A 26,603-nucleotide genomic window follows, 5' to 3' on the forward strand; every position below is an offset into this window, starting at 1 on the left:
CAAATCATACACACTGTGTAGATATAACAGACAAGGAAGTATAAATATAATTGCACATACATAAAATTGTCAGTGAGTTCTGTTTTGTTCTTTCTGACCCTTCAATCAAGAGGATTCACCGGGCCCAGTGTCGCTTCCGTCTCTCTGGGCCCCCCGTGGGCACACGCGGGGCTGCAGACAGTGTCGTGGGAGCTCGAACGCTGGAGTCTCCCCTGTAGACGTCTCCCAAGCCAGGAGGAGCCTCGTAGCTGAGAGCCTCAATTTTACTTTTCTCTGTAAACTGCAAGTCAGGATGCGGGATGGAACACACAGCTGAGCTGATGAGCTGCTACATGTCCCAGTGAAATAAAAGCCCTGCCCGGAATCCTTCAGCCTCTCCGGGGGGGGGGGGGGGGGGCTTCAGCTGCTCGGACTTGGGGAAGCCGGCCCCTGCGGCGGCAGGTGGGCAGGCGGGAGGCTGGCATCCATCCCCACGCTGGAGAACCTTCCGGCTCATCCTGGAGACATGCGGGCCGGGCACAGCTGGTGAGATCACACCAGGGGCGTTTGGTTATCCTGGCGGGCTTGCTCCTGTGCCCACCGCCCTGCGGGTCTCCTCAGTCCTCTGCGGCTAACGCGGAGTGGCTCTTCCCTGCAGGCGTGGCCGGGCTGGTCTCGCCCGGGATTCAGAGGTGGTGTGGGCCGGTTTCCGTGTCTTCCTCTCTGTTGCTGGTCATCGGCTGAGCTTCCATGGTTTCCATCTCAACATTGTTCGGCCGGGAAGTTTGCCTGCAAAGTAGACGATTCACAGGTTTTGAAAAGAAGAGAGGGTTGCCCTCAAATCAGATCAAACGCGTACGCACAGCACTGGGTGGATTATGTTAGCAGACAGAGGCCCTGCCCGCGAGAGTCATGAAACGCTCAGTCCTCAGACGTGGAGAGAGCCTATACCACCTACGTTTACAGAGTACTTTAAATCCTGTTTGGGTATTTTCAACCTCATCGTCCACCAAAGACTTACCGATGCTGCTGCAACAACCCACCCCGCCCCAGCTTTGCCTACCCTCTGCCACAAACATGCTCCAATGGCAGGAATAAGAAAAGAGTAAGGCCAGGCGCGGTGGCTCACGCCTGTAACCCCAGCACTCTGGGAGGCCGAGGCGGGTGGATTGCTCGAGGTCAGGAGTTCAAGACCAGCCTGAGCAAGAGCGAGACCCTGTCTTTACTGAAAACAGAAAAATTAGCCAGGCGTGGTAGCACCTGTAGTCCCCGCTGCTGGGGAGGCTGAGGCAGGAGGATCACTTGAGCCCAGGAGTTTGAGGCTGCAGTGAGCTATGATCACGCCACTGCACTCTAGCCTGGCGTTACGAATTGATAGGAATACTCGTTACTCAAATACTTGTTATGAATTGATGGGAATATAAAATTAAAGCTAATATGCCACTTTGGGTTTTAATCAAAGAATGATGAAAATGCCTAAAATGTAAAACATTTAAAATATAAAAACTAAAATGTCAGCCAGTGGCAGAAACAATCTTGCCCCAACTGCTGAGATGCAGAATTTCAATGACTAGAAATACAAAATTAAGGCTGCCGTGAATGAGCATATTTCTAAGAAAGCATATCCATATTTAATGAGTACGTTTGAGAAGAATATTCATGAGTACATCACAGGGAGAACGGATGCAATCGCACATTCAGCAACTTGGCCATTCAGCACACTCTTTCCTTCTGAACTGGCCCTCGGTGGGCTGGACCCTGGGATCGTCAGTCCGGCTTTTGCTGACCCGTTGCTGACGGCTCTGTGGGTGGGGACGGGCGGGGAGGGGCTCCGGCTCAGCCCCGCTCAGGCACTAAGGAAGGGGTGCGTGAGAGTCCGTGGCCAGGAAAGGGATCCTTCCCGAGGGACATCCGGGATCATCATGATGTGGCTCTTTCCCCGTAGGGAAGGACGGAGCTGGCCAGCGTGAGTCTCCCGTGCTACTCACCTTGATTTGAGGCAATACGCCAGCAGGGCCACGCCCAGCACACACAGCACGACGGCGGAAGTGGAGATGGTCACTGCAAGAGAACAGAGCACACGGAGAGTCCCAGGAACACGTTCACCCCTGCGAACCGGAAAATCCTTTCCGCTGGGCGTTCTTCCCAACCGGCTTCCCGCCGTTCACGTTTCTGGAGGCCACGCTATTCCCTCTGTCCTACGTCTGGGCAAAAATACGCCCCCCCTCTCCTGCCGACACTGCCAGCCACAACCGTCCCCACCCCGGTCACCCCTCACCCTGCTCCTCGTCCTCACCCTACCAGGCAAAGCGCCTGGGGTGACAGAGCAGGGGCCGGAGCAGGTCAGGAGGGGACAGCCAGAGCCTGATGGTCACAGCCGGGGTGAGAGGTTGCAGAGGAGGAGGAGGTAGGAGAGCAGGCAGGGACACGCTCCTCCTGCACCGTCCCCGGCACAGTGTCCCCTTTTCTCCAACGTCACAGATGCAGAAACAGTAGCATGCAGTGCCGTTTCTTTCCAGGTTCACCATCAATTCTTTTTATTTGCAACATTTTATGACAGAGGAAGAGCAGAAGAGGTGCTCTAAGAGAGGAGCTGCAGACAAGAGGAGGGGAAGGTAAGGATCTAGGACGGTTCTGACCCTGTTGAAAGCAGCAGCCTGGAGCACTGGGGCCCTCCTGGCCACACCTGAGATGTATCAGACGGGACAGGAAGAGGGGTGTCTTCACGTGTGAGCAAGGGGGCTTAGCCCCAGGGCAGGGGGACAGAACTACTGTTCAAAACGCTTGCAGCTTTGGCCAATTCGCCTGTTGTGAAATCTCCCTGCAAAGATCACCCGGCTGCGGGACGTGCGACGACAGCGCTGACATCCGGAGCGGCAGCAGCTTCCCTGGGGCCCACGGGCCACACGTGTCTCATGGGCTGTGGGGGCTTTAGGGACCTTCCCCTGCACGACTGCCAGTCCACGCCTCACACATACACCAGGATAAATGTCCCCGGGCTCGGCCTTCCAACACAAGCTGCTGGAACCAGCTGGGTGTGAGGAGGAGGGAGCACTCAGACCGCGGTAGCCGGGGGCTGGTGGCCGGGGGCTGGTGACCGGGGCGTGGATTGGTGCCACTGCTCCCGAGGGCAGTTTGCAACTCGTAACAAAAGCCCATGACCCTCCAATTCCACCAGGAATTTATTCCCATGGAATAGAGAAATATATACCGGGGTATCCACTCAAGTATTGTTTAAGATAATTTTCAGGATGTTAATCTAAATCTCTTATCAAATCAATTAAATAAAATGTGGTATATACCCATACAATGGAATACTATTCAACTATTAAAAATTATGAAAGAGATCTACATTTATTAACGTGGAAAGAAGTCTACAATATTGCAGGTTGAAAAAGGTGGCTGAGATACAAACGAAACCAAAATAATCTCCAAGAAACTGTGTGCATGGCCATCTGCACAGAAAAGTCTAGAGGAATATATAGCAAAGCGTTAAGTAGTGGTGCAATGATAGATAATCTTTATTTTTTTTTAAGAGGTATATTTATTTTTACTTTCACTTTCCCCCCTCCCCTTCCTCCCCTCTTCTCAATCTCACCAAATCTCTTCCTCTGCCCACTATAGTATAGACTAGTTGTGTATCTCTATAGAGTACACAAAGATAATCTTTATTTTCAATTTAAAAAATGTTTCTGGTTTTTTCCTCACAGTTTTGCAATCACACTGTAATTAGAAGAAATAATAAAAGAGAAACAAAACAAAACATAACAACTTGTAGATAAGTAAACAAAAACAAGCAAAGTTGTTACCAGAGAACTAACAGAAAACATGAGAAATTAATGAAAAATATTCTCTTCAGACTTAACACTCATGATCATACGACTAAGAAAAGCATTTTTTCCCCCGCAGATTTCCCCCGCAGAGATGTACCCTACGGTAACGAGGAGAAGGCTAGAGGGCCTGGCAGGCGCTGACTGTTTACACAGTGATTTATTGGAAAAGATAAGTTTCTGTAAACTGTGGTTCTCCTTTCACAACGCTGCTTCCTGTTTCTTTTTAAATAAGAATAAAAACTGCAGAGTCAAACTGGAGAGGGAAGAGGGCTGGCTCCTCAGTCAAGGGCCTTACCTCCAGGCCCCTGGCCTCTCTCAACCGTACCCCGCCAATTTAGAAAGGAATTGAAACCAGAGTCACCAGACCGTGAATTAAAAGGTCCTGCCCAGTTCTGCACGCTTTTGTGTTCCCTGGGGGTGTGTGGATTGGAGGAAAAGCAGAGGAACAGATTTGGTGAGATTGAGGAGAGGGGAGGAAGGTCGGGGGAGATCGATTATTCCCGGAGGGAGGCCAGGGCGGCCAGGGCTGCCCCCCTCAGCCCGCAGTGCGACGGGTCCGGCACCCAGCGGGCAGCGGAGACAGCCAGTGGCCAGTGTGTGGCAGAGATGACGAAAGCGTCCTCTGGGGAATGTGCAGAGAACAGTCTCCCCTTAGCACAACCCCGGACAACAGGGGTGGTAGCACCGGCCGGCTGTGACCGGAGTGCTCGTGGCCAAGGTGGTCTTGACGGGGAAGTGCCAACTCATCACTCTGGGCAGTGGTTTCTTTCCTAATTCTTACTGCGTGAAGCACGTCGTCAGTGCTGGGTTTGGAGTAGATACTCACTACGTACTCACTGGATCCAAGTAAGCCTTTACAGTTCCACACGTTGAAGGAAATTTAAAGTGACATTTGCATTTTAATGACAAACACCCATTTCTTATCAGCTCAGGACCACACCTGGCGCAGAACGGGAGCCCAGGGTACCTGCAATGAACGGCTGGAGGATGCGCCGTAGCGTCAAAGGCTGAGCACGTCGACTGCAGCAAATTTATCTCAGAGACGGAAGGCCAGGGGCGTAAGGCCATTCTGAACAACAAACTCCTCCCCCCTGGGGTAGCACACGAGCCTGCCGGCGTAAATGCTGCATCCTGACCTTTTAGTCTACAACCAGGAGTCTTCAAGGACAGGGGTGAGAGATCAGATATTGGAATAATTGTATAAAGTTATCGATACAAAGGGCTGCCAAGTGAGCCAGGAGATATTTAAGGCGACGAAACTATGAACTACATTTCTTAAATATTTATTAAAATGTTCGAGCCTTCCCATTCACTCAATCATTGGCTCACTCGTGCCATATGTGAGCAGCTACTATTTAGCATTTCCTGTTGAGTTAAATCCGGGGACAGAGGTCACACTGATCACAAACACGCTGGACCAAGGGAAATACTTACCGGTGGCATCTCTGGAGCTGAACGGATTAGCACCTGCGGAGGAGAGAGGACAGTGAGCTGGGTCACGGCTGGGCCCCAAAGGCACAGTTTCTCATGAAGCAGGAGAAATCGCAGACAACTTGGTTCCCATCTCAGCACCGTGGGACGTTGGCAGCTGGCATTAGCACACTCGTCTTAGCAAAGAACAGGCAGGGTGACCCACTGAGGATCTGGGCCACACTTAAGAATCGGGGTGGGCGCGGTGGCTCACACGTGTAATCCCAGCACTCTGGGAGGCCCAGGTGGGAGGATCGGTTGAGGCCAGGAGTTTGAGACCATGCTGAGCAAGAGCGAGACCTTGTTTCCACTAAAAATAGAAAAATTAGCCGGGCATGGTGGTGTGTGCCTGTAGTCCCATCTACTCAGGAGGCTGAGGCAGGAGGACCACTTGAGCCCGGGAATTTGAGGTCACAGTAAGCTACTATGATGCCACTGCACTCTAGCCTGGGCGACAGAGTGAGACTATGTTTCAAAAAAAAAAAAAAAAAAAAACCAGATTCTCATATGCCCTAGAGAAGGTGCAGATGACAACAGCTTCTCTGTCCCTGGATCTCCACTCCAGGCTGCAGGGCACTTCTGTGTCAGAGTCTTGGCACAGGCTCTGCTGTGCAGGCGGAGGAGGCTGCCGAGTCACCTCTGGGGGGTGGGCTTTGCGTTCTAGCTCTCCCCGCTGGACTAAGCCAGGCCAGGAGGCTGGGGCAAGATCAGCCCCAGCGTGGGGTTGGCGGCATAAAGCTGTGCAGCTGTCTGGCGCCAGAGCTCAGCCAGATCCCAGAAGCAGCACCTGCGGACCCGGCCTCCCCTGGTGCGGAGAGAGTGCTGACCTGGCGGCTGGAGGGAGGCGGAGGGCGTGCCTTCCGAGGTCCCAGCTGTGCTCTGAGAGGGGGTCTGGGCAGACTCCCACCTGCCCGGGGCTGTGGGTCCTGTGGAGGGTGGTTTGGAGGGGGAGCGCGGTGCCATAGCTGTCTCTGTGGCCACTGTGGTGTCTGGCCTGGGAGATGAAGCTGCGGTAGGAAATTCCAAGATGGGGAGAACATGAATATTTAGACTCGTCCCTGCTCAGCTCCTGCAGAGAGGGGACAGGGCAGCAGCTCCAGGGAGCCCTCCCTGGCCAGCCCTCCCCACTGGCGATGACCCCAGGGAACACAGGATTCTCGGGGCACATGTGAAGAGAAGACCCCAGAGATCTGAGTAGCTCAGGCTTGTTTACTGGAGAAGGCACATCAAACACGAACGACTCAGCCCGGATCACACGGGGAGCTGCGTCTGCCAGCCACGGCCGGGGTGCTGACTGTATTTTACATGTTGGCACATTTCTGAAATCAGTGGGAACCTGAGACGGGGTGTATTTGAGGACAGTCCCCTGACTTAGCTCCAGTCTCAGGAAGGGCTGCTGTGTCTTCCTCGTGCCTCCCCGGCAGGTGGCCGCCCCTGGACTGTAAGCTGCGGCACAACTGGTCTCGATTCTCTTTCCACGAGAAATGGGTCTTCTATCACGGCAGACACAGAATTTAGGGCATGTGAGGTCCAGCCCCGCAGCTTTCTGTACACGCTGTCGTGGCCGGCGTTCCCACGGTCCCCCGGCCATACACGTTGGGAGAAGCCGTCACACCCCTGATCCTCTGTCACCCTCTCCCAGGCGCCTCACCCCACCCCAGCTGGCAGCCCTCTGGGGCGTCCTGCAGACAGAGTGTCACGTGGTCGTGGCAGCCCCTGCTGTCTCTCGTCTGAGCTCTTGACAGCAGCTTCGTCTCCGTGATGGACACCTGACCATGCATTCAGGACACAGAGGTGGGGCTGGGAGAGGCTGCCGGATGGTTCTCATCTCTTGGGTGAGCTGGTTGTTGCCAGTGTGGGCGTTGCCCCGGGTTTAAATGGAGCCAGCACCCTCCCCCTCCCCCGTCTGCAGGGAGGCAGCTCACTCTCTAGGGGAAACCTCTGCCCAGCCTCTCCCTCCCCCCTCAAGTGCAGTCCTCAGCCACCCAGGAGCCACCTGGGGGAGCTGTGAGAGCCCCTGATTCCCAGCCAGCCCCCCAGGCCAGCTGGACGTCCACGCTGATGTCAGGGCACACCCCAGACCGAGAACTGACGCTCCGGGCGAGGGGGCTGCGCTGGCAGAATGATGCCTGTGCCTGGGGGACAGGAGGAGACCCGGGCCAGGGAGAGCCACGGACCGGGTGACGTGGCATGAAAACCGAGAGCTAAACACAGAACAAAGCATCATGGGATGCAGGGCATGTTATCCCAGGGCACTTAGCATCCCACATTTCAAATTTTCTTAACATCGAGAAAGTGCTGAGAAAATCGGGCTGGAAGATTACCCAAGACTGTCAGACTACAGATCATCGGCCGCGGCATGCGATGCTTCTAGGACAGGGCAGTGACCACGAATTTGCTAGTGTGTAGGACTTGGGGACAACTCCGCACGGGCCTCTCACCTTCTGCACATCTTGCAGAGGGGCTGAGGGCTTTAGGGAACGTGAGGTCCAGCATTTCTCTGGATGCTTCTACAGCAAGTGCCTTGGAAGGGGGACAACGTCTCCTCTGCAGCAAAGAGCAGGCGTGTTTACTGCCCAGGATAAAACACCCGGGTTCCCGGAGCCGGGGCTCCCTCTCCTGCAGTGCAGCCCGCTGAGCAGACCGGCATCTGTTCAGGCCCATCCGAGTCCCCTGCAGGCTCGGGGACCAGGCAATGGCTGCAAACATGCCGGAGCTCTTGCTTGCTGGTCTCCGGCCTGGCAGTGTCGTCTTTTCTGCCAGCACCCGTGAAACCGTGGCGGACTAACACGCAAGTCAGGTCAAAGCTCAGACCGCTCTGGTTCTTGAAGAGAATAAGCGCCTACAACCAAATATGACCTGACACATTAAACCACTCTTCGTCCTGTACGCATGCAGCCTGGATATCAAGCAACTTTGATGTCAAAAAGAAAATTAAGCCACTGGAAATTCTGATCCTTGACTTTAACAAAAACGTTTGTGCTACTGCCTAAATCCACAGTGGCACACGGGCGGTGGTCCGTGAAGCTGCGGGATTGCTGGGGGATGGCCCGGGTGGTGGGAGGATTCGAATAGGAGTCCTCAGAAAGTTTCCAACATTCCTACCTTTTCCAGAAGGGGAGGGGCTCTCTGGCTGTGGGGTCGCCCTTGCCGTTGTTGCTGTGGAGGACGGCACTGGCCTTTGGTGAGTCAGGGAGGGGTCTCCTAGAGAGGGGATAACCACACGGCATTTACCATCCTAAGCGTGGAACCCGGGGTGGCTTCAGAACTGGACACACATAGAACACGTCAACCCGTCTACAGCGGAGAGACTCGGCTTCCAAGGACAGGTTGGAAGTGTGGGAAACGAACGGCGAATGTTTCCCAGCCCGAATGCCGAGGCAGACTGCAAACTATTTTTCTAGCGTTTCTAAAAAGACCGTGCAAGTGAAATATCAAATTTCTTTTATTTTTGGCTGAAATGATATCAACCCAATTTTATAATACTGGTTTCTCATGGAAAGACAAATGATCACTCGATAGATTCTGCTTGTTTAGCAGAAAAAAACTCTCTCAAAGCACAAGAAGTTGGGAAAAAAAAATGAAGGGAGTTTGCAGTGGTCAGAAGGTGGGGGGAGCCTTTGGACTAGAGGAAACCGGAAGATTCCCCCAGTCCCGGGACACTAAAACCCCGATTCTGGCTCTCGTCTTTCCTCCTCCCTCCTGGCCCCATTCAGAGCCTGAAGCCTGCGGAGCTTTGAGGAGATGCAGCTCTCCCTGCAGAGAGCGAGGCCCAGGCCTGGGTGCAGGGAGACACCCCCCGGCTCCCACGGATGCTGCTCGCGGCCGCGCCAACTCCCCCTTCACTTGCCCCCATGCCTGGGCGCTGCGTCCCCAGCCCAAGTGGGAGGGCTTCCTCCCTGCCTCCCCTCTGGTGTCTGTGTGACTCATCCAGGGAGTGGGACAGGGACAAGGATGAGCTGACAGCTGGAGGGGGCGAGCATGCTGTGGCTCAGCCTCCGGGCAGTGCTAAGAGGGCTTGAGGGTTCCTGGAAACTGCTCCCAACGGCCCCCACCCTGGCAGTGTTTGGCTTCCTCTGGGATGTTTATCGGCTGTGGAGGGTTAAACAGAAGAGTGGGTTCTCACTGCCGGCCTCCTCCTTGCCGGACACCACACGGCGTCCCCGCATCTGCCTCCCGGCGAGGAAGCCGGAAAGCTCTCTGGGACGCAGGCATGCCCGTGAGCGCACTCCCTGGTCCTAGCCAAATCCTCCTGCTACCATAATTTTTTTTTTGAGACAGGGTCTCACTCTGTCCCCCAGGCTGGAGTGCAGTGGTGCGATCACAGCTCACTGCAGCCTTGAATCCCAGGCTCAAGCCGTCCCCCTGTCTCAGCCTCCCAAGTGACTGGGACTACAGGTGCGTGCCACCACACCCAGTTATTTTATTTCATTTTATTTTTACAGAGATGGGATCTCACTATGCTGCCCAGGCTGTCTTGTCACCATAATCTCAAAACTAAGCATCGATGCTAATAATGGTTAATGTTTACCGGGCTTTACTCAATCCTCCTCCAGCCCACCGCGTTGGCATCAGGCCACTTTCTAGATGATGAACCAGAGTTCCAAGAGGTTAAGGTGGGGCCTTGCCCACAGCCTTGAGGATGTAGGTGGCAGAGCCAGGATGTGAGCCCAGAACCGTGCGATACTAACACGTGTGTATTTTCAACGCCAGCAGGTGTTGTTTAGGGTCCCACTGATGTATCTGGCCTCGGACCTCCGCACAGATCTCTGGGGCCCCCAAGCCCGGCTCCCTGGCGGGGGTGGGCGCAGGGTGGGGCCGGCTACTTACTGATACACTGAAGATTGGGAGTCGTCCAGTGGGCGGTGTTGGTGGTCTTGTTCAACACGCACTCGGTCAGGCTGGACGTCCCGGCTCTGCGCTTGAAACCTGAGATACACACATACCGCTCCCTGGAGTTCACATTGTAGCTCTTGACACGGATGTCTGCATGTTGCACGGACGTGGGGGGAGGGCACGTGATGCCTGCAAAAGTGGGGGGAGGGGAGGGATCAAACGACTGCCACTGTGAACAGGCGTTGTCTGGGGGCTCGCAGGCAGCGGTCAGCGACGTTAGGGCTGGGGCCGGCTCCTCCCAGGGGCCCCTTAGCATCCCAGGCCCCAAGTGCCAAGCGTGTGGAAGACGTTCAGGAAGGGAGCCCACGGCCCAGAAAGATCCAGCGAAAAATAAATAGCATCCCATACCACATAGGGCAAATTCCTCTCATATGTTAAAAGCTCTCGAAAATCAATGAAACGACGACCAAATCCCATAGGAAAACCAGAAAAAGATACACACAGGCAGTTCACAGAAAAGGAAATACAAATGGTTCTTAAATATAGGAAACGATGCTCAATCTCATTCACAATGGAAGAAATGTAAACTAAAGCTACCTGACACAGCCCTTTCAGCTGCCAAGTCGGAAAAGAACTGAAAGTTGAGCACTATTCCTTGTAGGTCAAAAAGGCACTTTCATATTGCTTATACAGCCCCAGTGAGCTATATTTGCGATCTCTCTAAAGATTATAGATGAACGTGCTTTCTGACCCCACAGTTCTGTTTCTGGCCATTTATCTCACAGATACATCTGCATATCTAGGGATCGCTATTACAATGTGCCCTTCCACCGGCAATTCCACCTCTAAGAATTTATCTTACAGATATACTGGCCTATTTGTGCAGTGAGCACACACACAGCTATCGATTATAGTAGCCGGTGTGTGTAGGTAACCTTGCGCGTCATCAGGAGGAGACTAATTAAGTCAATCACAGCACAGCTGTGCAGCGAAGGATGCCTTAGCCTTTCACAATAGACTAAGAGAGCTCTTGGTGCACTGAAGTGGAGAGACCTCCAGGATACAGTGGCAAGTGAAAAAGAAAAGGAACAGAACACTGTGTATTATATGCTACTGTCTGCGGAAAAAGGAAACACTGTACATATACATAATTTTTTTGTCTCTGCATAAATCTCTGAAAGGAGACACAAGCCGCTCACAGCCCTGGGCCCGGGGCAGCCAAGAGAATGGATACCTTTTCACCAAGTGTCTCTTCCTACTTTGAATTTTTAAGGGTGCAAATGTTTTACCTATTTAAAATGCTTTTGAAAGTTTTTTAATGTTCTGTTTCTTCAGCTGGTCTGCACACAGGTTTATATTACTCTTCTTCATATATTACATATGTGCTGGGGTGAAAGTCAAAATATTTCACAGCCAGTGCCACTCAGATTGAACGGTAGGAATAGATGCTGGTCTTAACCTGGGGGTCAGCTGGCTGCGGACGACAGGGAGGCCACGCTGATGAGAGCCGATACTGTTTTAAATATTCAAAACCTCTGTAGTCCCAGGCTGAGGCGGGAGGATGGCTTGAGCCCAGGAGGTTGCAGGGAGCTGTGGTTATCAGAGTAGATAGTCAGGTATGAGCAAGGGAGGAAGGAACGGAAAAGTGAGTCAGCTGGCTCGAACGAACAGCCCTTGAACAAACAGGCCTGCAGAGAAGAAAAGAGCTACTAATGTCCCAGCGCTGCACAGGTACAAAGTGACCTTTCCCCCATTATATGACAGTGACCACCCAGCCTCCTTTGACTTCAACACATAAAAACAGCAACCGCTCGGGCTCCGGGGCAGCCGCTCCTTTCGAGCCTGCACGGTCCCTTGTTTGCCAGCGAATTCTGGCTTCTGCACGAGGCTTCCCTACACCTGTCCACCGTTACTCAGCAAACTTGCCACTATGGCTCGGTTGTGTGCCGTCCCAAAACTCCTTTCTGCAACGTTAGCAAGAACCTTTATGTCGGTGACATGCCGATGCCACTGCGCTCTAGCCTGGCAACACAGTGACAGCTTGTCTCAATCAATCAATCAAACAATCAATCAATCAAACACTTCACACTAAAAAAGGTGGAGGGAGATTTTACAGTGCTCCCCCCCATAGGAAGTCAGAAACCTCGGCTGAGCCCAGGGCGAGAGGAGAGTAAGTCGCGCCAAGAGTGGGCGTGTGATGCTTTTATTGCTGGACGTCTCCTGCTCGATGCATGTGAGCACGGCAGCGGATCCCAGAATCAGGAAGTTTTGCCTTTCTCTGAGCACGGGAGGGCAGCTGGGAGTTAAAAAGGAAGCCAAGAAGGTTTGCGAGGCCATCGGGCAGGACTCGGGCGGGACGTCCTCTTGGGGAACGACCCACAAGTCACCCCCAGCTGATGGTGGATGTGACCAGGTGCGCATGGAGTAAAAATATAAAATGGGTTTTATCAGGAAGAATGTTGCCAAAAGAAGGCAAGACCCAGAGCTAGAAAGACTGAAGTTAAATTCTTTAACCTATAAAACCGTGTTAAACACACCCCCTCCTTCTAATTAGAAGTTGAAAGGCGGGAGCGAGATTTTGACCCTACAATTTTCTTGGATATGAAACTTAACGGCTGAAACCAGTGTCCTGGGCGCCCTGCCTGATCGTGTCCATCTGTTTCATTTTGGGGGCACCCCTGTCCAGACCGTGCTCAGGCAGGGCCCCTGCAGAGAAGCCCCCGGGCTGGCCGAGCGCCTTGTCAGCACGGCACCCAGTGTTGGTGGTGGCAGACCCTGCTCTCGGCTCTCAGGTGGAGTCTGGGACTGTGCGGGAACAGCGCAGTCCTTGTCTAAAAGCCTGAGGACGTATCGACCTCAGAGTCCCGTGAACACACAGCTCCCGATGGACGCAGTGACACCAGCACTTTCCCAGGTTAGACCGAGTGCTGCGAGGGAGGGGGCGGGCTCTGGGAAATCTGGTGACCACCCACAGCTGTGCCATCCTGGGGAAGATGCCAGAGTCTGGGAACCGGAATTCCCATCTGCCCTGGAAACGTCCGGGTCTTTCGGCTGCGTGTTTCCGGGGTGCTGATTTCTATCTGTATCTCTCAGATCCGCCGGTCTTGTCTGATTTACCCAAACGGTCCCTGTGCCTGCCCTCCGGTAAGCTGAGCCTTCTTTTGGATGTGCAGTGTGTGGGGTCAGCTTTGACTGGCTGCGGGGCCCCCAGTAGCAGCTTTCTTCTTCCTCCTCCCCTGCTCCCTGGGGGTGGCCCTTGTATGCCCAGGAACCCCAGCTTTCCAGACAAGAGCCCTGACCTGCTGCTCAGGTGTGGCCCCTCTTCTCCCTAGAGCAGTGCCCGGGTTTCCACGCTCCCTGGCTGCTGGCTTCGTCCAGGTGGTGCAGGATGACTGCTAGAATCACTGGACTCTTGGCATCATCCATGCCTACCCCGTGCCCCTGGCAGGTGGGCTGCGGCTTGTCAGAATCAGCGTGAGCCACACCCGAGTGCCAGACGCGGACAGAACAATCTACTATAAGGTACCTGGTGCCTTTAGATGGGACAGACCCTCCCTCCTACTCGGTGGCCGAGCGAGGAGTCAGCCTGCCTCACACCTGAGCCCACCTGAGCAATGACGGCTCAGCGGGTCACCCACTTCAGGCCTTACTTTGGTTTACCCAGGCTCAAGGGAGAAAAGGCATGGTTTGAATTTTGTTCTTAATTCACCCACTGACTCTTTTAAAATCCTGCTTACAGTCCCTGTTAGACTGTGTACAACACCGCACCCACCGGGCCACCCTCGCTCACTCCGTGTTGAGAGCCTCCTAGTTCTCTTTTTCACTTTTGTGGCTTCTCTTGCGGGCTCGGACATTTCATTTGCCTTTAATTTTATTTATTTTTCATTTAATGGACAAATGAAAACTGTATATATTTGTTAGGTAGATAGTTAGGATCGGGTGCCCTGCTTTGGTCTGTCCCAAGCAGCTGCCCCACCTGGGAAGGATAAGGGCGGGTGCTCCACTGTGGAGCTGCCCCGCCCTTAATCCCATCCCAGCAGCCGCTACACCTGGGGAAGGAGGGAACCCTTTATCAATCCGGGAATTCCCCGCCCAGGCAGGATGGGATTTAGAAGGGACCTAGAGTAATCTCAGGGTAACTAATATGCCATCAGCTTGAATCTGCATTGTGGTTCCCCTGCTGGCCAGGCATTCTAGACCAACTGGGCAACAAAGTGAAACCTCGAGACCTCATCTCTACAAAAAATAAAAAGTAAAAAAACTAGGTTGGGTGAGATGGCTCACACGTGTAATCCCAGCACTCTGGGAGGCCCAGGAAGGAGGATGGCTTGAGCTCAGGAGTTCGAGACCAGCTTGGGCAAGAGTGAGACCCCCCATCTCTACTAAAAACAGAAAAATGAGCTGGGTGTGGTGGCACAAAATACTGTCCTTTCTGGCTATTTCCTCCCCACTTCTGGATCCGATGAGGGTCACATGTTGCATTTAGTGCTCATGTTTCTTCAGGTTCCCTCAAGCCCAAACATTTGCTCTGTCTTGCTTGTTCTTGATCTTGAATACAGGCCAGCGATTTCAGGGACTGTCCCTCCATTGCGGCTCATCTGGTGTCTCCTCGAGATCAGATTCAGGTGGTGGGTTTTTGGCAGGAATTCCACAGATGTGACGGGGTGTCCTGCTCATCGAATTGTGTCAGGAGACACATGGCGTCTGTTTGTCCCGAGATCGGGGATGCTAACTTTGATCACCTGGCCAAGGTGGTGTTTGCCAGCTGTTACCATTTTTCCACCTGGCCGCCGATTTGTGGGAAGACACTTGGCAGCTGTGTGCGTCGGCCAGGACTCTGATCCCGCGACTCTGAGAGCAGCAGAAGCCCCCCGACCCCGCAGCTGTGCAGCTAGTTGCAGGGGCAGCAGAAGCTGTTCTTTCTGTGCCTGGCGCCGGAGCCCAAAATCCGTGGGGCGGGCAGTCTGGTTGGGGACGACGTGACACGGAGGAAGCGAGATCCAGCTGGGACCCCTTCCAGCCCAGCGCGGACGTTGTGCTGAATGCTTTCCGTTTCCCTACGTGGTCCAGAAAGAGGAGGACCCCTCGGTTCTGGGAACTCCCCATCCCTTTCCCAGAAATCTTATGAATAATCCTCCCTCTCCTTAACATAAAATTAAGCACAAGGTATAAAATAAGACCCCGGAAACTCACAGGGTGCTGCTGTCTGTCGCTCTGAGAGACAGCCGCTGCCCTGTCTGGGGGGCAGCCTCCTCTTTTTCCTTTCCTTACTTCAATAAACTCGCTTTTGCTTCACTCCGTCGGCTCGCCCTTAAATTCTCTCCTGCTCGAAGCCAAGAACCCACTTCGCCTTCAAACGGACCCCGGCTTTGGGGTCCACCTTCTTGGCTCAACGCCGCTGGTCTAGGAACTGCATTTTGAGAATTTGTGCTCTATGGAATTTACAGGTGCAGCCTCACGGCAAGTGACTTTTTAGTACTCGTTTAAAATTTCTTTTAAAGTTCTTAATAACAGTGTGTTCATAGCCTTTTCAGGTGATGGTACTGGTTCCATCCATGAGGATTTTTTGTGTGGGTTCTTGATAGGCTCGTCTGAATCTCTATCCTAATCATTTTTAACTGGATCTAATTCCCCCCCTTCTATTTCAGAAACTTACATCCCTGCGTGAGCGTGCATGTGTGTGCGTGTTCATCCTGCCGGCACCGCAGGTTTAGCTCCACGCTACCCAGATCTCACACCTGCATCTGCGGTGCCCTGTCGGATGTTAACACGGCCGGCAAGTACTTAGGGATGGAGCGCTGGCTGGGGTGAGAAGTGTGACCACAGAAATCAACTCCAGTCAACTCCAGAAACATCTGACAGCAGATCGGAAAGTCCCATAAAAATATTAATATGAGACTCTGCTCTGTGATAAAATGTTCCTTCCTTCTGAGGCAGCCTGAATCGACCTTGGGCCTTTGGACCTCTCTGGGTGCTGTGACATCATCGGTGGCTGGACAGTCTCCACCCGGCCACTGAGCAGTGACTCCAGAGAAGAAGGGAGATGTGAGGTCCCCAGGGGAGAAGGCGAGAGAAAGACTGGGTTTTACTTGGTAGGAGGGTATCGACCGGGTTCGCTCTTCAGCGCTGTCGTCTTGGGCCGGGAGAGATCCTGTGAGCTCACAGATGAGCTCTCGGCCTCCGGAGGACCGACGGCCCCTGGCACGAGTTATTCTGAGACCCGGGAAGGGCGAGGTGTCTACGAAGCCCTTCCTCGCCCCAAACACCGTGCACACAGTTTCTCGCAAGACTAGTCCGTTTCTCCGTGCTTCAAAGACACCTCATTCAACACGAAGCATCCTTTTCCTGAAGCCTGATGTTGCTGTAAGTTCTGCTTGGTCATTCCGCACGTTCTGTAGCGCTTCGTTCCCGGGACCCAGTGCACAGGATGCGGTGGATGAGCCAGACGGACCCAGCCCGGCTCTGCTGGGAGTGACAGGTATTGTTACTGGGTTCCAATTCTTGGTGTCCCTGGAAAAGCACCAGGATGGGCAAGAGTTAGCCCACCGGAGAAGGGAGGGGCAGGAAGAGAACATTCCAGGCAGAGGGACAGGAAGAAGCTGATGGAGGGAGAGACGGGCCACGGGCTGTAAGGTGACAGGGACCCCAGACAGAGATTAAGAGCATTTCGGTCCTGCCCTGCGTGTGCGGAAGAGTGTCCGAGAGAGGGGCCGTGGCCAGACAGACACAACGCCCTTATCTGGGCTCCATAAATACCCAGAATTGAAGAACACGGGACCTGACAGGTGACCGGGTCCACCTGCGCACACATCGACCGATGCCTTCTGCGTGTTGAATAGAAAAGTCTCGAGTGGGTGGAAGACGGGACGGTGTAGTAGACAGGGAGCTGGCACCCAGGGCCACTGAGTGTGACATGTGCTTTGTCACCTGCGACTCGAATGTAACGAGTTACCACCATCATCACTGTCATTACCATCGACCAGCCACTTTCGGAATCTGAAGGAAGGACACTCAGCACCAGGCTGCCCGAGGGCTGGAGGGAACAAGAATGCAGGAGAGAAACTCGGGGTCACAGCCAGGATCACCCACCGACCGCCTGAGACACAGGGATGTCAAATGGTGCAGAGTCCATGCTGTGAAACCTAGTTCCACGGGGGCCAGCCCAGCGCAAGGCCTGAGACAGTCACAAACGACGACAGAGGCTGCAGAAGGAGCCTTTCTCCTCCTTCCTGCTCCGCGCGGGAACCACCGGCACCTTGGCTCTTCCTGTGTTCGGTGGGTTCCCTCACCTGCCGCCTGTCACCTGCCACCGTCACCTTTCCTTCTGCCCTCCTCACGGCCACCACCCGTGTCCTACCTGGGCCGCCCCTCTCCGCAGCCCTCCCACCCTTGTGGCTCCAGGCCTCACGCATTCGCCCGTCTCCCCGCTCCCCTCTTGCATTTGGTTTTACAACACAATTCGATGCTTAATTACATGATTAATTTTTTTCAAGAACCTAGTACTGGTACAGTTTCCTAAGTACTAGCTATTCATCTCTCAGCATTTCCCTCCTAACTCTAAAATGGTAACTCCAAGCCTTCTTGGGGACAAGTGTCTCCTCTTTGACCAAAAGACCAGAAATGCCCATCAGCTCTACAGAAAGGCCCCACGGAAGGCTGTAGAAGATAAGCCTGTCCTCATATCGTTGAACACACAGCAGACATCTCTCAGGAATAATTTAAGGTGAGCGAAGATTTCCTTGGCAAAATAACAAAATCAAAAACCACAAAGGGAAAAAAGTGATGTCATAAACACTTAAATGAACGAGTTAAATTTAATGAAAGAATTAAAAGACAATCAACTCAAAGAAAACATTTGCCACAAATGTGAAAGCATTAAGATTTTTAGTACATAAAGAACTCTCATAAAAATTAACACAAAGACACAAACCCTCAAGGCATAAACAGGCAAAGGACACAATAAGTAATTCACAAAAGACACTACACCTACGTCCCTTTGAAAAATGTCCCAAATGTCACTCACGTATCCTCATTGAATTCTGTGAACTCTGCTCTTGCCTCTGAAGTTGAAGGACTCTATACCAGGGTTCCTTCCACTCAGGTGAGGGCTGTGCCTGTCCCTTTGATACGGGATGGTGGGGGAGAAATTCCAAATTCCAGATTGTTCTTCCAGTTCAAGCCCTGTCCCAGAAACTTCTCTGCTGTCAGAGTGGCGGTCGTGTGTTCATTTCCCGTCCCAGGCATTTGTTGTCCGATGGCTGTCACTGCCACTCCCCATTCCGACGGGGACATGTTCTTGGCTAGGCTGACAGTGCGGGGGATGGAGTCAATCCAGGCAGTTGTGGAGATGGGCTTGGATTCTGCTGTTGCTATGGTTACCTGCCAGCACCACGGGCTTGGAATTCTTCTAGGGTTATCTATGGCTGCTGCGTCTCAGAGGGTTTTCTTCAATGTTCTGCTCCACCCTCATCCTCTGTCCTCTATGTGCCTAAGCCACACAGGGTCATCTCTCCACACTCACCCCCGCCCCATCCCACCCTCGTCCACAGACAGCCGTGCTGGGTACTTGGATTCTGCTTGCCTGGTGGGGCTGGCGGGGAGGACAGTTGCCCATTGTCCTGAGTCTCAGGCGGCTCTTGTGTAAGTTGGAGCTTTTAGTTATTTTGCTCCTTCCCTGCAGGGAAGGAGCCAACCTCTCGCTTGTGTCCGTAGCAGGCTTTGTTCGGGAAAAGTTTCCTCTCGTGGTAGACCACCAGTGGTATTTGCGTAGGACCAAGTGTGTGTGTGTTTATTACGTCTACACTCGCCATTCGATGCCACTGACCTATTTGCTCGTCTTGACACCAGTGCCATGCTGTCTTGATCACTGCAGCTTCACAGTGACTGCAAGTCAGGTAGTGTAAGTCCTCCTACTTTGTATCACTTTAAAAGTTGAGTTTGCGCTTTGAGGTCCTTGACCGAATTTTAGAATCAGTTATCTTAATTTTTACAAAATTACAAAAACAAAAAAGCCTGCCCAAATTTTGATTGCCATTGCACTAAATCTACAGATCAGTTTGAGGAAAAACTGACAATCATGTTGAGTCTCGTCAACACCCACAAACACAGTCTCTCTCTTGATTTGTTTATCTTCTGTAATTTCTCTCAGAAATGTTGTATAATGTCAGCGTGGCAGCCTCGTACTTCTTTTGTCCGATGTATCCCTAAGGAGTTAATATGTTTTGATGCCAATGCACATGGTGTTGTTTGTCTTCCAATTCCCTATGGTTTGTTGCTAGTATTCTGTATACGGATTTTTTTGGGTGTATTCAACCATGTATTCTGCGACCTTGCTAATTTATGATTTTATTTCATCTCCTTAGTTGGGTTATTAACTATATCTCATTGTTGTATAATTTTAGTGGTTGCTTTAAGGCTTACATTATATATCTGTACAGTTTTCCTTCAAGTGATATTATACTACTTTACACATACAGTATAAAACCTAAAACAATAGATTTCCATTTCTCTCTTCCTAGCCTTTGCACTTTTATTGCCATACATGTTGCTTCTACATAAATTATACATCCCACGACACATTGTTAATTATTTTTAAATAGCTTTAACCAGTTGATGATCTTCTGTCACCTATGGATTTAAAAAGACATTCGTGCTCTATTAGTCATCATTTCTGGGTGTTTTGTAGCAGGAGGGTTTTTAGTATCTACTCTGTCATTTTGCTGAGAAAAGAAGACTACCAGTGGTCATTTCATTGGGAACTGTCCTCAAAGTTAAGAGAAACTCATGAACAATTGACATATGACTATAAAAGGATATGGATACACTGTAGCCAACTGAACCAGCCAAATGGGGGCCAGTTACTCACTTTGCAAAGCTGGATTGCCTCAGAACTGCATTGGAGACAGTACGTCTAATTGTAGCAATAATCTTTCATTTCCACACGCCTTAATCACCTCTTCTGATACTTCAGTTATAGTTTCTATATACTCTCTCACCACATTGTTCCCTAGATGTTCACTACAAGCAAGTGTCACCTTGTTTACAGTATTATGCAGACAGTGCAAATATTTCATAGTTCTCTGGCACTGTCATGTTTCTGAGCCTGGTATACAATAGGTATTTTTTCTGAAGTTAGTGGCTTATGAAAACATATACTGAAATGATGAAGTAATGGAAATTAGAGTAAACTGAAGGCTGTGGGATTTTCAAAACTCTTTTTTTTTTATTTTTTTTTATTTTTTTTTTTTTTGAGACAGAGTCTCACTCTGTTGCCCAGGCTAGAGTGAGTGCCGTGGCATCAGCCTAGCTCACAGCAACCTCAAACTCCTGAGCTCGAGCGATCCTCCTGTCTCAGCCTCCCGAGTAGCTGGGACTACAGGCATGCACCACCATGCCCGGCTAATTTTTTCTATATATATTTTTAGCTGTCCATATAATTTCTTTCTATTTTTTTAGTAGAGATGGGGTCTCGCTCTTGCTCAGGCTGGTCTCGAACTCCTGAGCTCAAACGATCCGCCCACCTCGGCCTCCCAGAGTGCTAGGATTACAGGCGTGAGCCACCGCGCCCGGCCTCAAAACTCTTAAGTAGCCAAAAAACATATACAACAAGTCCTAACAGTCATGTGAAGTCATCAAAATAGTGTGTGGGGCCACACCTCTTTCTGCTTCCCAGAACCTGTGAATTCAACCTCCTTATCTCCCAGGTTGATCTACAGAGTCTAATGTGAGTAAGGAACCTTGGTCTAGTCTCATATCCAGAGTTCAGAAGCCGTCAGGTTAGTGTGCCCCTCTGTCCTTTGAGCAGAGTGAGGATTCGTTCCAACATTCCTTTCCCCTATTCTACCATTCCAGTGCCTGCCACCTGCCAGGGCCGGTGGGACACTAACAAGTGTCACAGGTGGTTCCTGCCCCCAAGAAGCTCACTGTGAAGTGGATGCCCCCAAAGAGCAAAGGCCCCTGCACACACAGCGATCCGTTCTCCTTCCTTATTCTCCTAGCTGAAATGCCAGCCAAGCTGACAACACACTTCCTTTTGCAGCTCACTGTCAGTACAGACTGTACGCAGATCATTATCCAAAACTTTTCTTTGTCTCTCAGCTTCAACTGAGCTTCCCAACCCGCCTCTTGTGTGCCGCATGAATTCCATCACAGTTCGAACCCATGAATGATGAGTTTTGGAGGCCTGCAAGAGTGGAGGGGCTGCAGGTGGAAGAGCAAACGAAAGGAAAAGAATGAACTACATTCTGCATTCTTTTTTTTTTTTTTTTTTTTTTTTTGAGACAGAGTCTCACTCTGTTGCCCAGGCTAGAGTGAGTGCCGTGGTGTCAGCCTAGCTCACAGCAACCTCAAACTCCTGAGCTCAAGCGATCCTCCTGTCTCAGCCTCCTGAGTAGCTGGGACTACAGGCATGCACCGCCATGCCCGGCTAATTTTTTCTATATATATTTTTAGCTGTCCATATAATTTCTTTCTATTTTTAGTAGAGATGGGGTCTCGCTCTTGCTCAGGCTGGTCTCGAACTCCTGAGCTCAAACGATCCGCCCACCTCGGCCTCCCAGAGTGCTAGGATTACAGGCGTGAGCCACCGCGCCCGGCCTGAACTACATTCTGTACCTTCCGGACTCAAGAGGATACCTGGCCCCTCCTGTCTCCTGTGTTAACACTGCCTGGGCCCAGGTGGTCATCCTCACTCACTGGAACCACTGCAAGAGGATCCCTGCTACAGCTTGTTCTCCACACTCTTGGCAAGAACGACCTTCCCACCACGCAGCCCCGTCCCTGCACAGAAACCCACTACACGGAAGGGAGCTGGCTTTTCCAAGGAGAAGCATTCACGTCACATCCACCGTGTGCAGTGGCCACGCTGACGTGACTCCTGGAATATATACTGAGGGGGTTTATATATTTATTCACTGAGCTAGGTACTGTTTGATAAGATCAACGTGGCAAACGAGATTTAGCCTGAAACGACTTAGTTGAATTGATGATTTGATTGAAAAAGAATATTCCCAGAAACATTTCAGCTATTTTTTTTTTTTGGATCTTCAGGGGTTTCTCCTGGCTTTTCTTTTTTTCCTTCTGTATGGCTTAGTTTCTTCCAGTTATTCCTACTTTGTGCTGTTTAATACATCAAACATTTTCAAACACACTAAATATCCAACAATCAGGAGGTAAATAAAGCCTCTCCACAGCTCTAACAATAAAGAATTGTTTAAAAAAACTGTAAAGGAAATAGAAATGATCTGGCCAACTAAAATATATATAGAAAAAATTAGCCGGGCATGGTGGCGCATGCCTGTAGTCCCAGCTACCCGGGAGGCTGAGGCAGGAGGATCGCTTAAGCCCAGGAGTTTGAGGTTGCTGTGAGCTAGGCTGACGCCACGGCACTCACTCTAGCCTGGGCAACAAAGTGAGACTGTCTCAAAAAAAAAATAAAAAAATTGTAAAGGATTATAAAGTGTTGGTAAAGTATGCACAAATGTTACCTGTAGTGGCTTTATAAAACTTTATTTTCAGTGATTTGCAAAATTTATATTATCATGAAAACACTGCCAAACAAGGAGATCACCTATAATTAATTAAAGATAAATTAGAAAAAACTCCAAAATTCTAGATCACTATTGTGATATCTCTTTTGTAGCTTATTTACTTTTCTTATTCAAACATAATTCAAATTATGGCAGAAAAATAAGAAAAGGCAGACAACTGCATACATGCACACATGTGCCTGACACATACTATCTTCCTATTCAATTCTGGATCTTCAAGTAAAAAATGATGCATACTACTTGAGAGCAATTCCATTTTATTTATGAAATCCTCCAGTGTTGAACATTTAGGTTGATTTCAATAAATCCCATGTTTTATACATTTAAGTTTTTATCACTTTTTTTTTTGCTATCAGTAGTAATAACTAGATACAATTGATTTGAAATAAAAAATAAAAGGTTTGGGCAAAGCCTCCAGAGTGCTGAAAATGTGAATTTCCCTCCAATTTAGGCCTTTTTTTTTTGTTGTCGTTGTTGTTGTTGTTGTTGTTTTTTTTGAGGCAGAGTCTTGCTTTGTTGCCCGGGCTAGAGTGAGTGCCATGGCGTCAGCCTAGCTCACAGCAACCTCAAACTCCTGGGCTTAAGCGATCCTACTGCCTCAGCCTCCCAAGTGGCTGGGACTACAGGCATGTGCTACCATGCCCGGCTAATTTTTTCTATATATATTTTAGTTGGCCAGATAATTTCTTTCTATTTTTAGTAGAGACGGGGTCTCGCTCTTGCTCAGGCTGGTCTCGAACTCCTGACCTCCAGCGATCCACCCGCCTTGGCCTCCCAGAGTGCTGGGATGACAGGCGTGAGCCACCGCGCCCGGCCCCAATTCAGGCCTTTTGTATAAGATGGTTTCACGGGTGCGTGCATTTACCTCTAAACTTAGCACCTTGTACAATTCAAATACATGCAGCTTACTGTCTGTCAATTATACTTCAATAAGACTGTTGGCAAAACAAAAATGAAAATAAACAGAGAGAGCTGCCCAGTGGCACCTCTGTACCGTCAAAGAGCAAGGCTGGGTGTAGCTGGTGAACGTCAGCGATCTCCCCTCTGGCTCCCCCTCAGCTCTAAGGCAGACACCTCGTCCTTGCTGGGCTCTGGCTACAACCGCATTTCACTTTCATGTTGTGCAATGGAGCCGGCATCTCCTCCGGGGTCGTGCATGTCACTGGCTAGTCAGATGGGAGGAAATGACCAGGTCACCCACATAACCCAGCTTCTCAGATGTGGGGAAAATCCAAGCGTCACAGTCTCATGAAAGCGAAACTTCATGAAACCCTGCAGATCCAGAAAGTTCAGACCAAGACAGGCAGCAGCAACTGTGGATGGAACTGGCTCTGGCCCTGTCCTGGGCAGACTGGCCCAACTGTGCGTAAATTATTGGGGGTCTTGCCTAAAAACGCACAGAGATCATGCTAACTCTCTCTCATGGAGAGCCCAAAATCATGTGTGCATTTTGTAAGTACGAATTCATGACTTTTTCTGGGGACAGAGTCCATAGCTTTCATCAGACCCTCAAAGAGCTCCTTGACTGTAAAAAGATTAAGAAGCACCAACAAGGATACAGCCAGACCCATCTACCTTTTCTCCCCCTTCCTCTGATTCCCGGGACAAAGCCCTGGGAGTCTCCCCGTTGAGATTAGATCTACACGACCTACGTCCTTTTGGAATGCACCAAGCGATCACCAGATTTCCTTCCCCATTTCCTGGGAGTGTAGACTCCAGGCTGCCCCCGCGTCCCGCGCCCTCTGCCAGCCTCTGCTCGCTCAAGGACTGGGAGTTTCCACGTCCGTCCCAGGTATGCAACTTGCCCTACGCGGTTTTTCCTCCCCAGGGGCGCAGTCCGTACCCCGTCCTTCCAGCTACCCACTTACATAATTAACTTTTGCTTGAGGGTCGAGAGGGGGTCGTCTTTCCGGGAACCCTCCTAGTTCCCTCGCCGCGCGACACGCGCACAGGCGTCCTGGTGGGCTCGGAGAAGCGCGCGCAAGCACCTCCAATCGCACCTCCAGCCCGCGCGCCCTGGCCAAGCTGGGCTTGTCCGAGCTGCTGTCCTCCCCCGGCTGGGAAGCCCGCGCCGGCCGCCCCGCTGCCTCCGGTGGCTGAGCCGGGCGCAGGCTGCGGAGCTCTCCCGCCCCGGCCCGGCTCCCCGCGTGTGTCCCCCGGCACGTGTCCTCCGCTCCCTCCCCGGCCCCAGCCGGCGCGCACCGCGTCCCTGAGGGGACGGACTCCCAACCCGGCGCGGAGGTGCGGCGCTCGGTGCGGTCACGCGCGACGCCCCGGCCCCCTCCCGCCGCCCCGCCCGGGCGCACGCCGCTCCCTACCGCACGTCGCCGGCGGCCGGAGCAGCAGGAGCAGCAGCAGCAGCAGCAGCGCCGGGAGCTCCTGGGCCGGGCAGCCGCGGGGCAGCAGCCAGGTCATATCCGCACGCCCCGCAGTGCCCGCCGCACGCCCCGGGCCGCCGCGCGTGCGACACCGAGGCCCGGGGGATGTGGCGAGCGCGGCTCCCGGGCCGGCCGCCCGCCAGGCGCATCCGCTTTCGCTTTTGCTTTAGTCCCGCGAAGGCTGCGGAGCCGTGCGGAGCGGTGACAGATCCGTGACTCAGCATCCCCACCCCTGAGGGGGAAGGAGCCCCGGCGACCGTCGCGGCCCCCGCGCCGCCGCCCCTGTCCCGGTAGCGCCGCCGGCCGTGCTCAACGGGGACCCCGGGACTTCAGCAGCGCAAGCCCGGATCCTCCCGCTCCTCTGCCGCCGCCGCCGCCGCCTCCTCCTCCTCCTCCTCCTCCTCCTGCTCGCTCCTCGTCCCCCGGGACCCCCAACGTCCGTTCGGGCTAGTGTCCCCACTGCAGAGGGAGTGGGCAAAGCCGTGGGGGCGCACTCTTTCCAGGACACCCTACTGCTCGGCGTCCCTACCGGATTCGCCCCGCGCCTTGTCACCTCCCCTGCTGGTGTCCTCCGGTAACTCCGACTTCAACTTCCCAAGTTTCCCTCCCGTGGCCCTGCGCTCGGCCGTCAGCGGCCAGAGTGGGTGGGTGACCACGGAGGTGTCGCCGCGGTGCGGCTGGCGGACCGCGCGCCGGGTCACCTGCGCGGTGCCCTCGGGCCAGGGGCAAGCGCAGCGGGCCACCTGTTCGCTCCCGCGGTGTCGGCGACACGCGCATGCTCGAGCCCCGCCGCTCTGCCTAATTCCCGGCAGGGGTGGGGAACCCGAGGCCTTAGGGTCCCTAAGTGACCTTCTAGGTCCTTAAGTGCGGCCTTTTGGCTGAATCCAAATTTTGCAGAACAAATCCTTTTATTGAAAGGGGTGCAGCATAGAAAGATGAAGCTTTTCTTGCCTCATTTGGTGCTTAAAAAACCAGAGGCCGCAGGTTGGCCACCCTGCCAGCTGTCCTCCCGAGAAAGTGCCAGACGTTTGAAGGGAGGCGGACAGGACCCGGCAGTTGTTCATCTCCGCCCCTCATTTCATTTCCTCCGACGAGTCCTCCCAGGCTGTCATCCCCCTCGATGGCCGGTGGTTTTTTTTTCTCTTTTGGGATCTCAAGACAAAGTTCTGAAGTTCCGGACCGGCTCTGCCCCGGGCCGGCTCCCAACGCGCAGCCAGAAACTGCGGTTTGGGCCGGGGCTCCAGCAAAACGAGATCTCCCTGCGCTTCAGTCTGTTGCTTCTTAAAATCTCACAGTGAGATAATACTTGCAAATTCTCTTTGAAGGGGATTTAGTGATGCAGGAATGTAAGTTATTATGTACAATGGGAAAAGAAAAGATGAAAGCGGTTCCCATACAGTCTCGCTGTGGCACAGCCACCTTTTGGTCAATGCACGGCATATACCACGGTCGTTCCATATGGTGGTAAAGGGTGTCTTCACTGTGCCTTTTCTGTGTTTAGAAATTTTTTTTTTTTTTTTTTTTTTTAAGACAGAGTCTCGCTTTGTTGCCCGGGCTAG

General features: G+C 52.3%; 1 protein-coding gene across 1 annotated transcript; it reads right to left on the reverse strand.

The window, feature by feature from the left end:
• IL15RA (interleukin 15 receptor subunit alpha) lies at positions 1–26,108 on the reverse strand. Its single transcript, XM_069458621.1, has 8 exons — positions 26,071–26,108; positions 25,574–25,842; positions 10,113–10,307; positions 8,388–8,486; positions 6,110–6,289; positions 5,247–5,279; positions 1,968–2,040; positions 1–768 (listed from the first exon to the last, which is right to left on the reverse strand). Exons 1-8 carry the CDS (start codon positions 26,106–26,108, stop codon positions 666–668), a joined length of 990 nt encoding a protein of 329 aa, XP_069314722.1. The 3' UTR covers positions 1–665.
• Positions 26,109–26,603: the final 495 nt, after the last annotated feature.

The sequence above is a fragment of the Eulemur rufifrons genome, chromosome 25, assembly GCF_041146395.1.
Source record: "Eulemur rufifrons isolate Redbay chromosome 25, OSU_ERuf_1, whole genome shotgun sequence".
Taxonomy (NCBI): domain Eukaryota; kingdom Metazoa; phylum Chordata; class Mammalia; order Primates; family Lemuridae; genus Eulemur; species Eulemur rufifrons.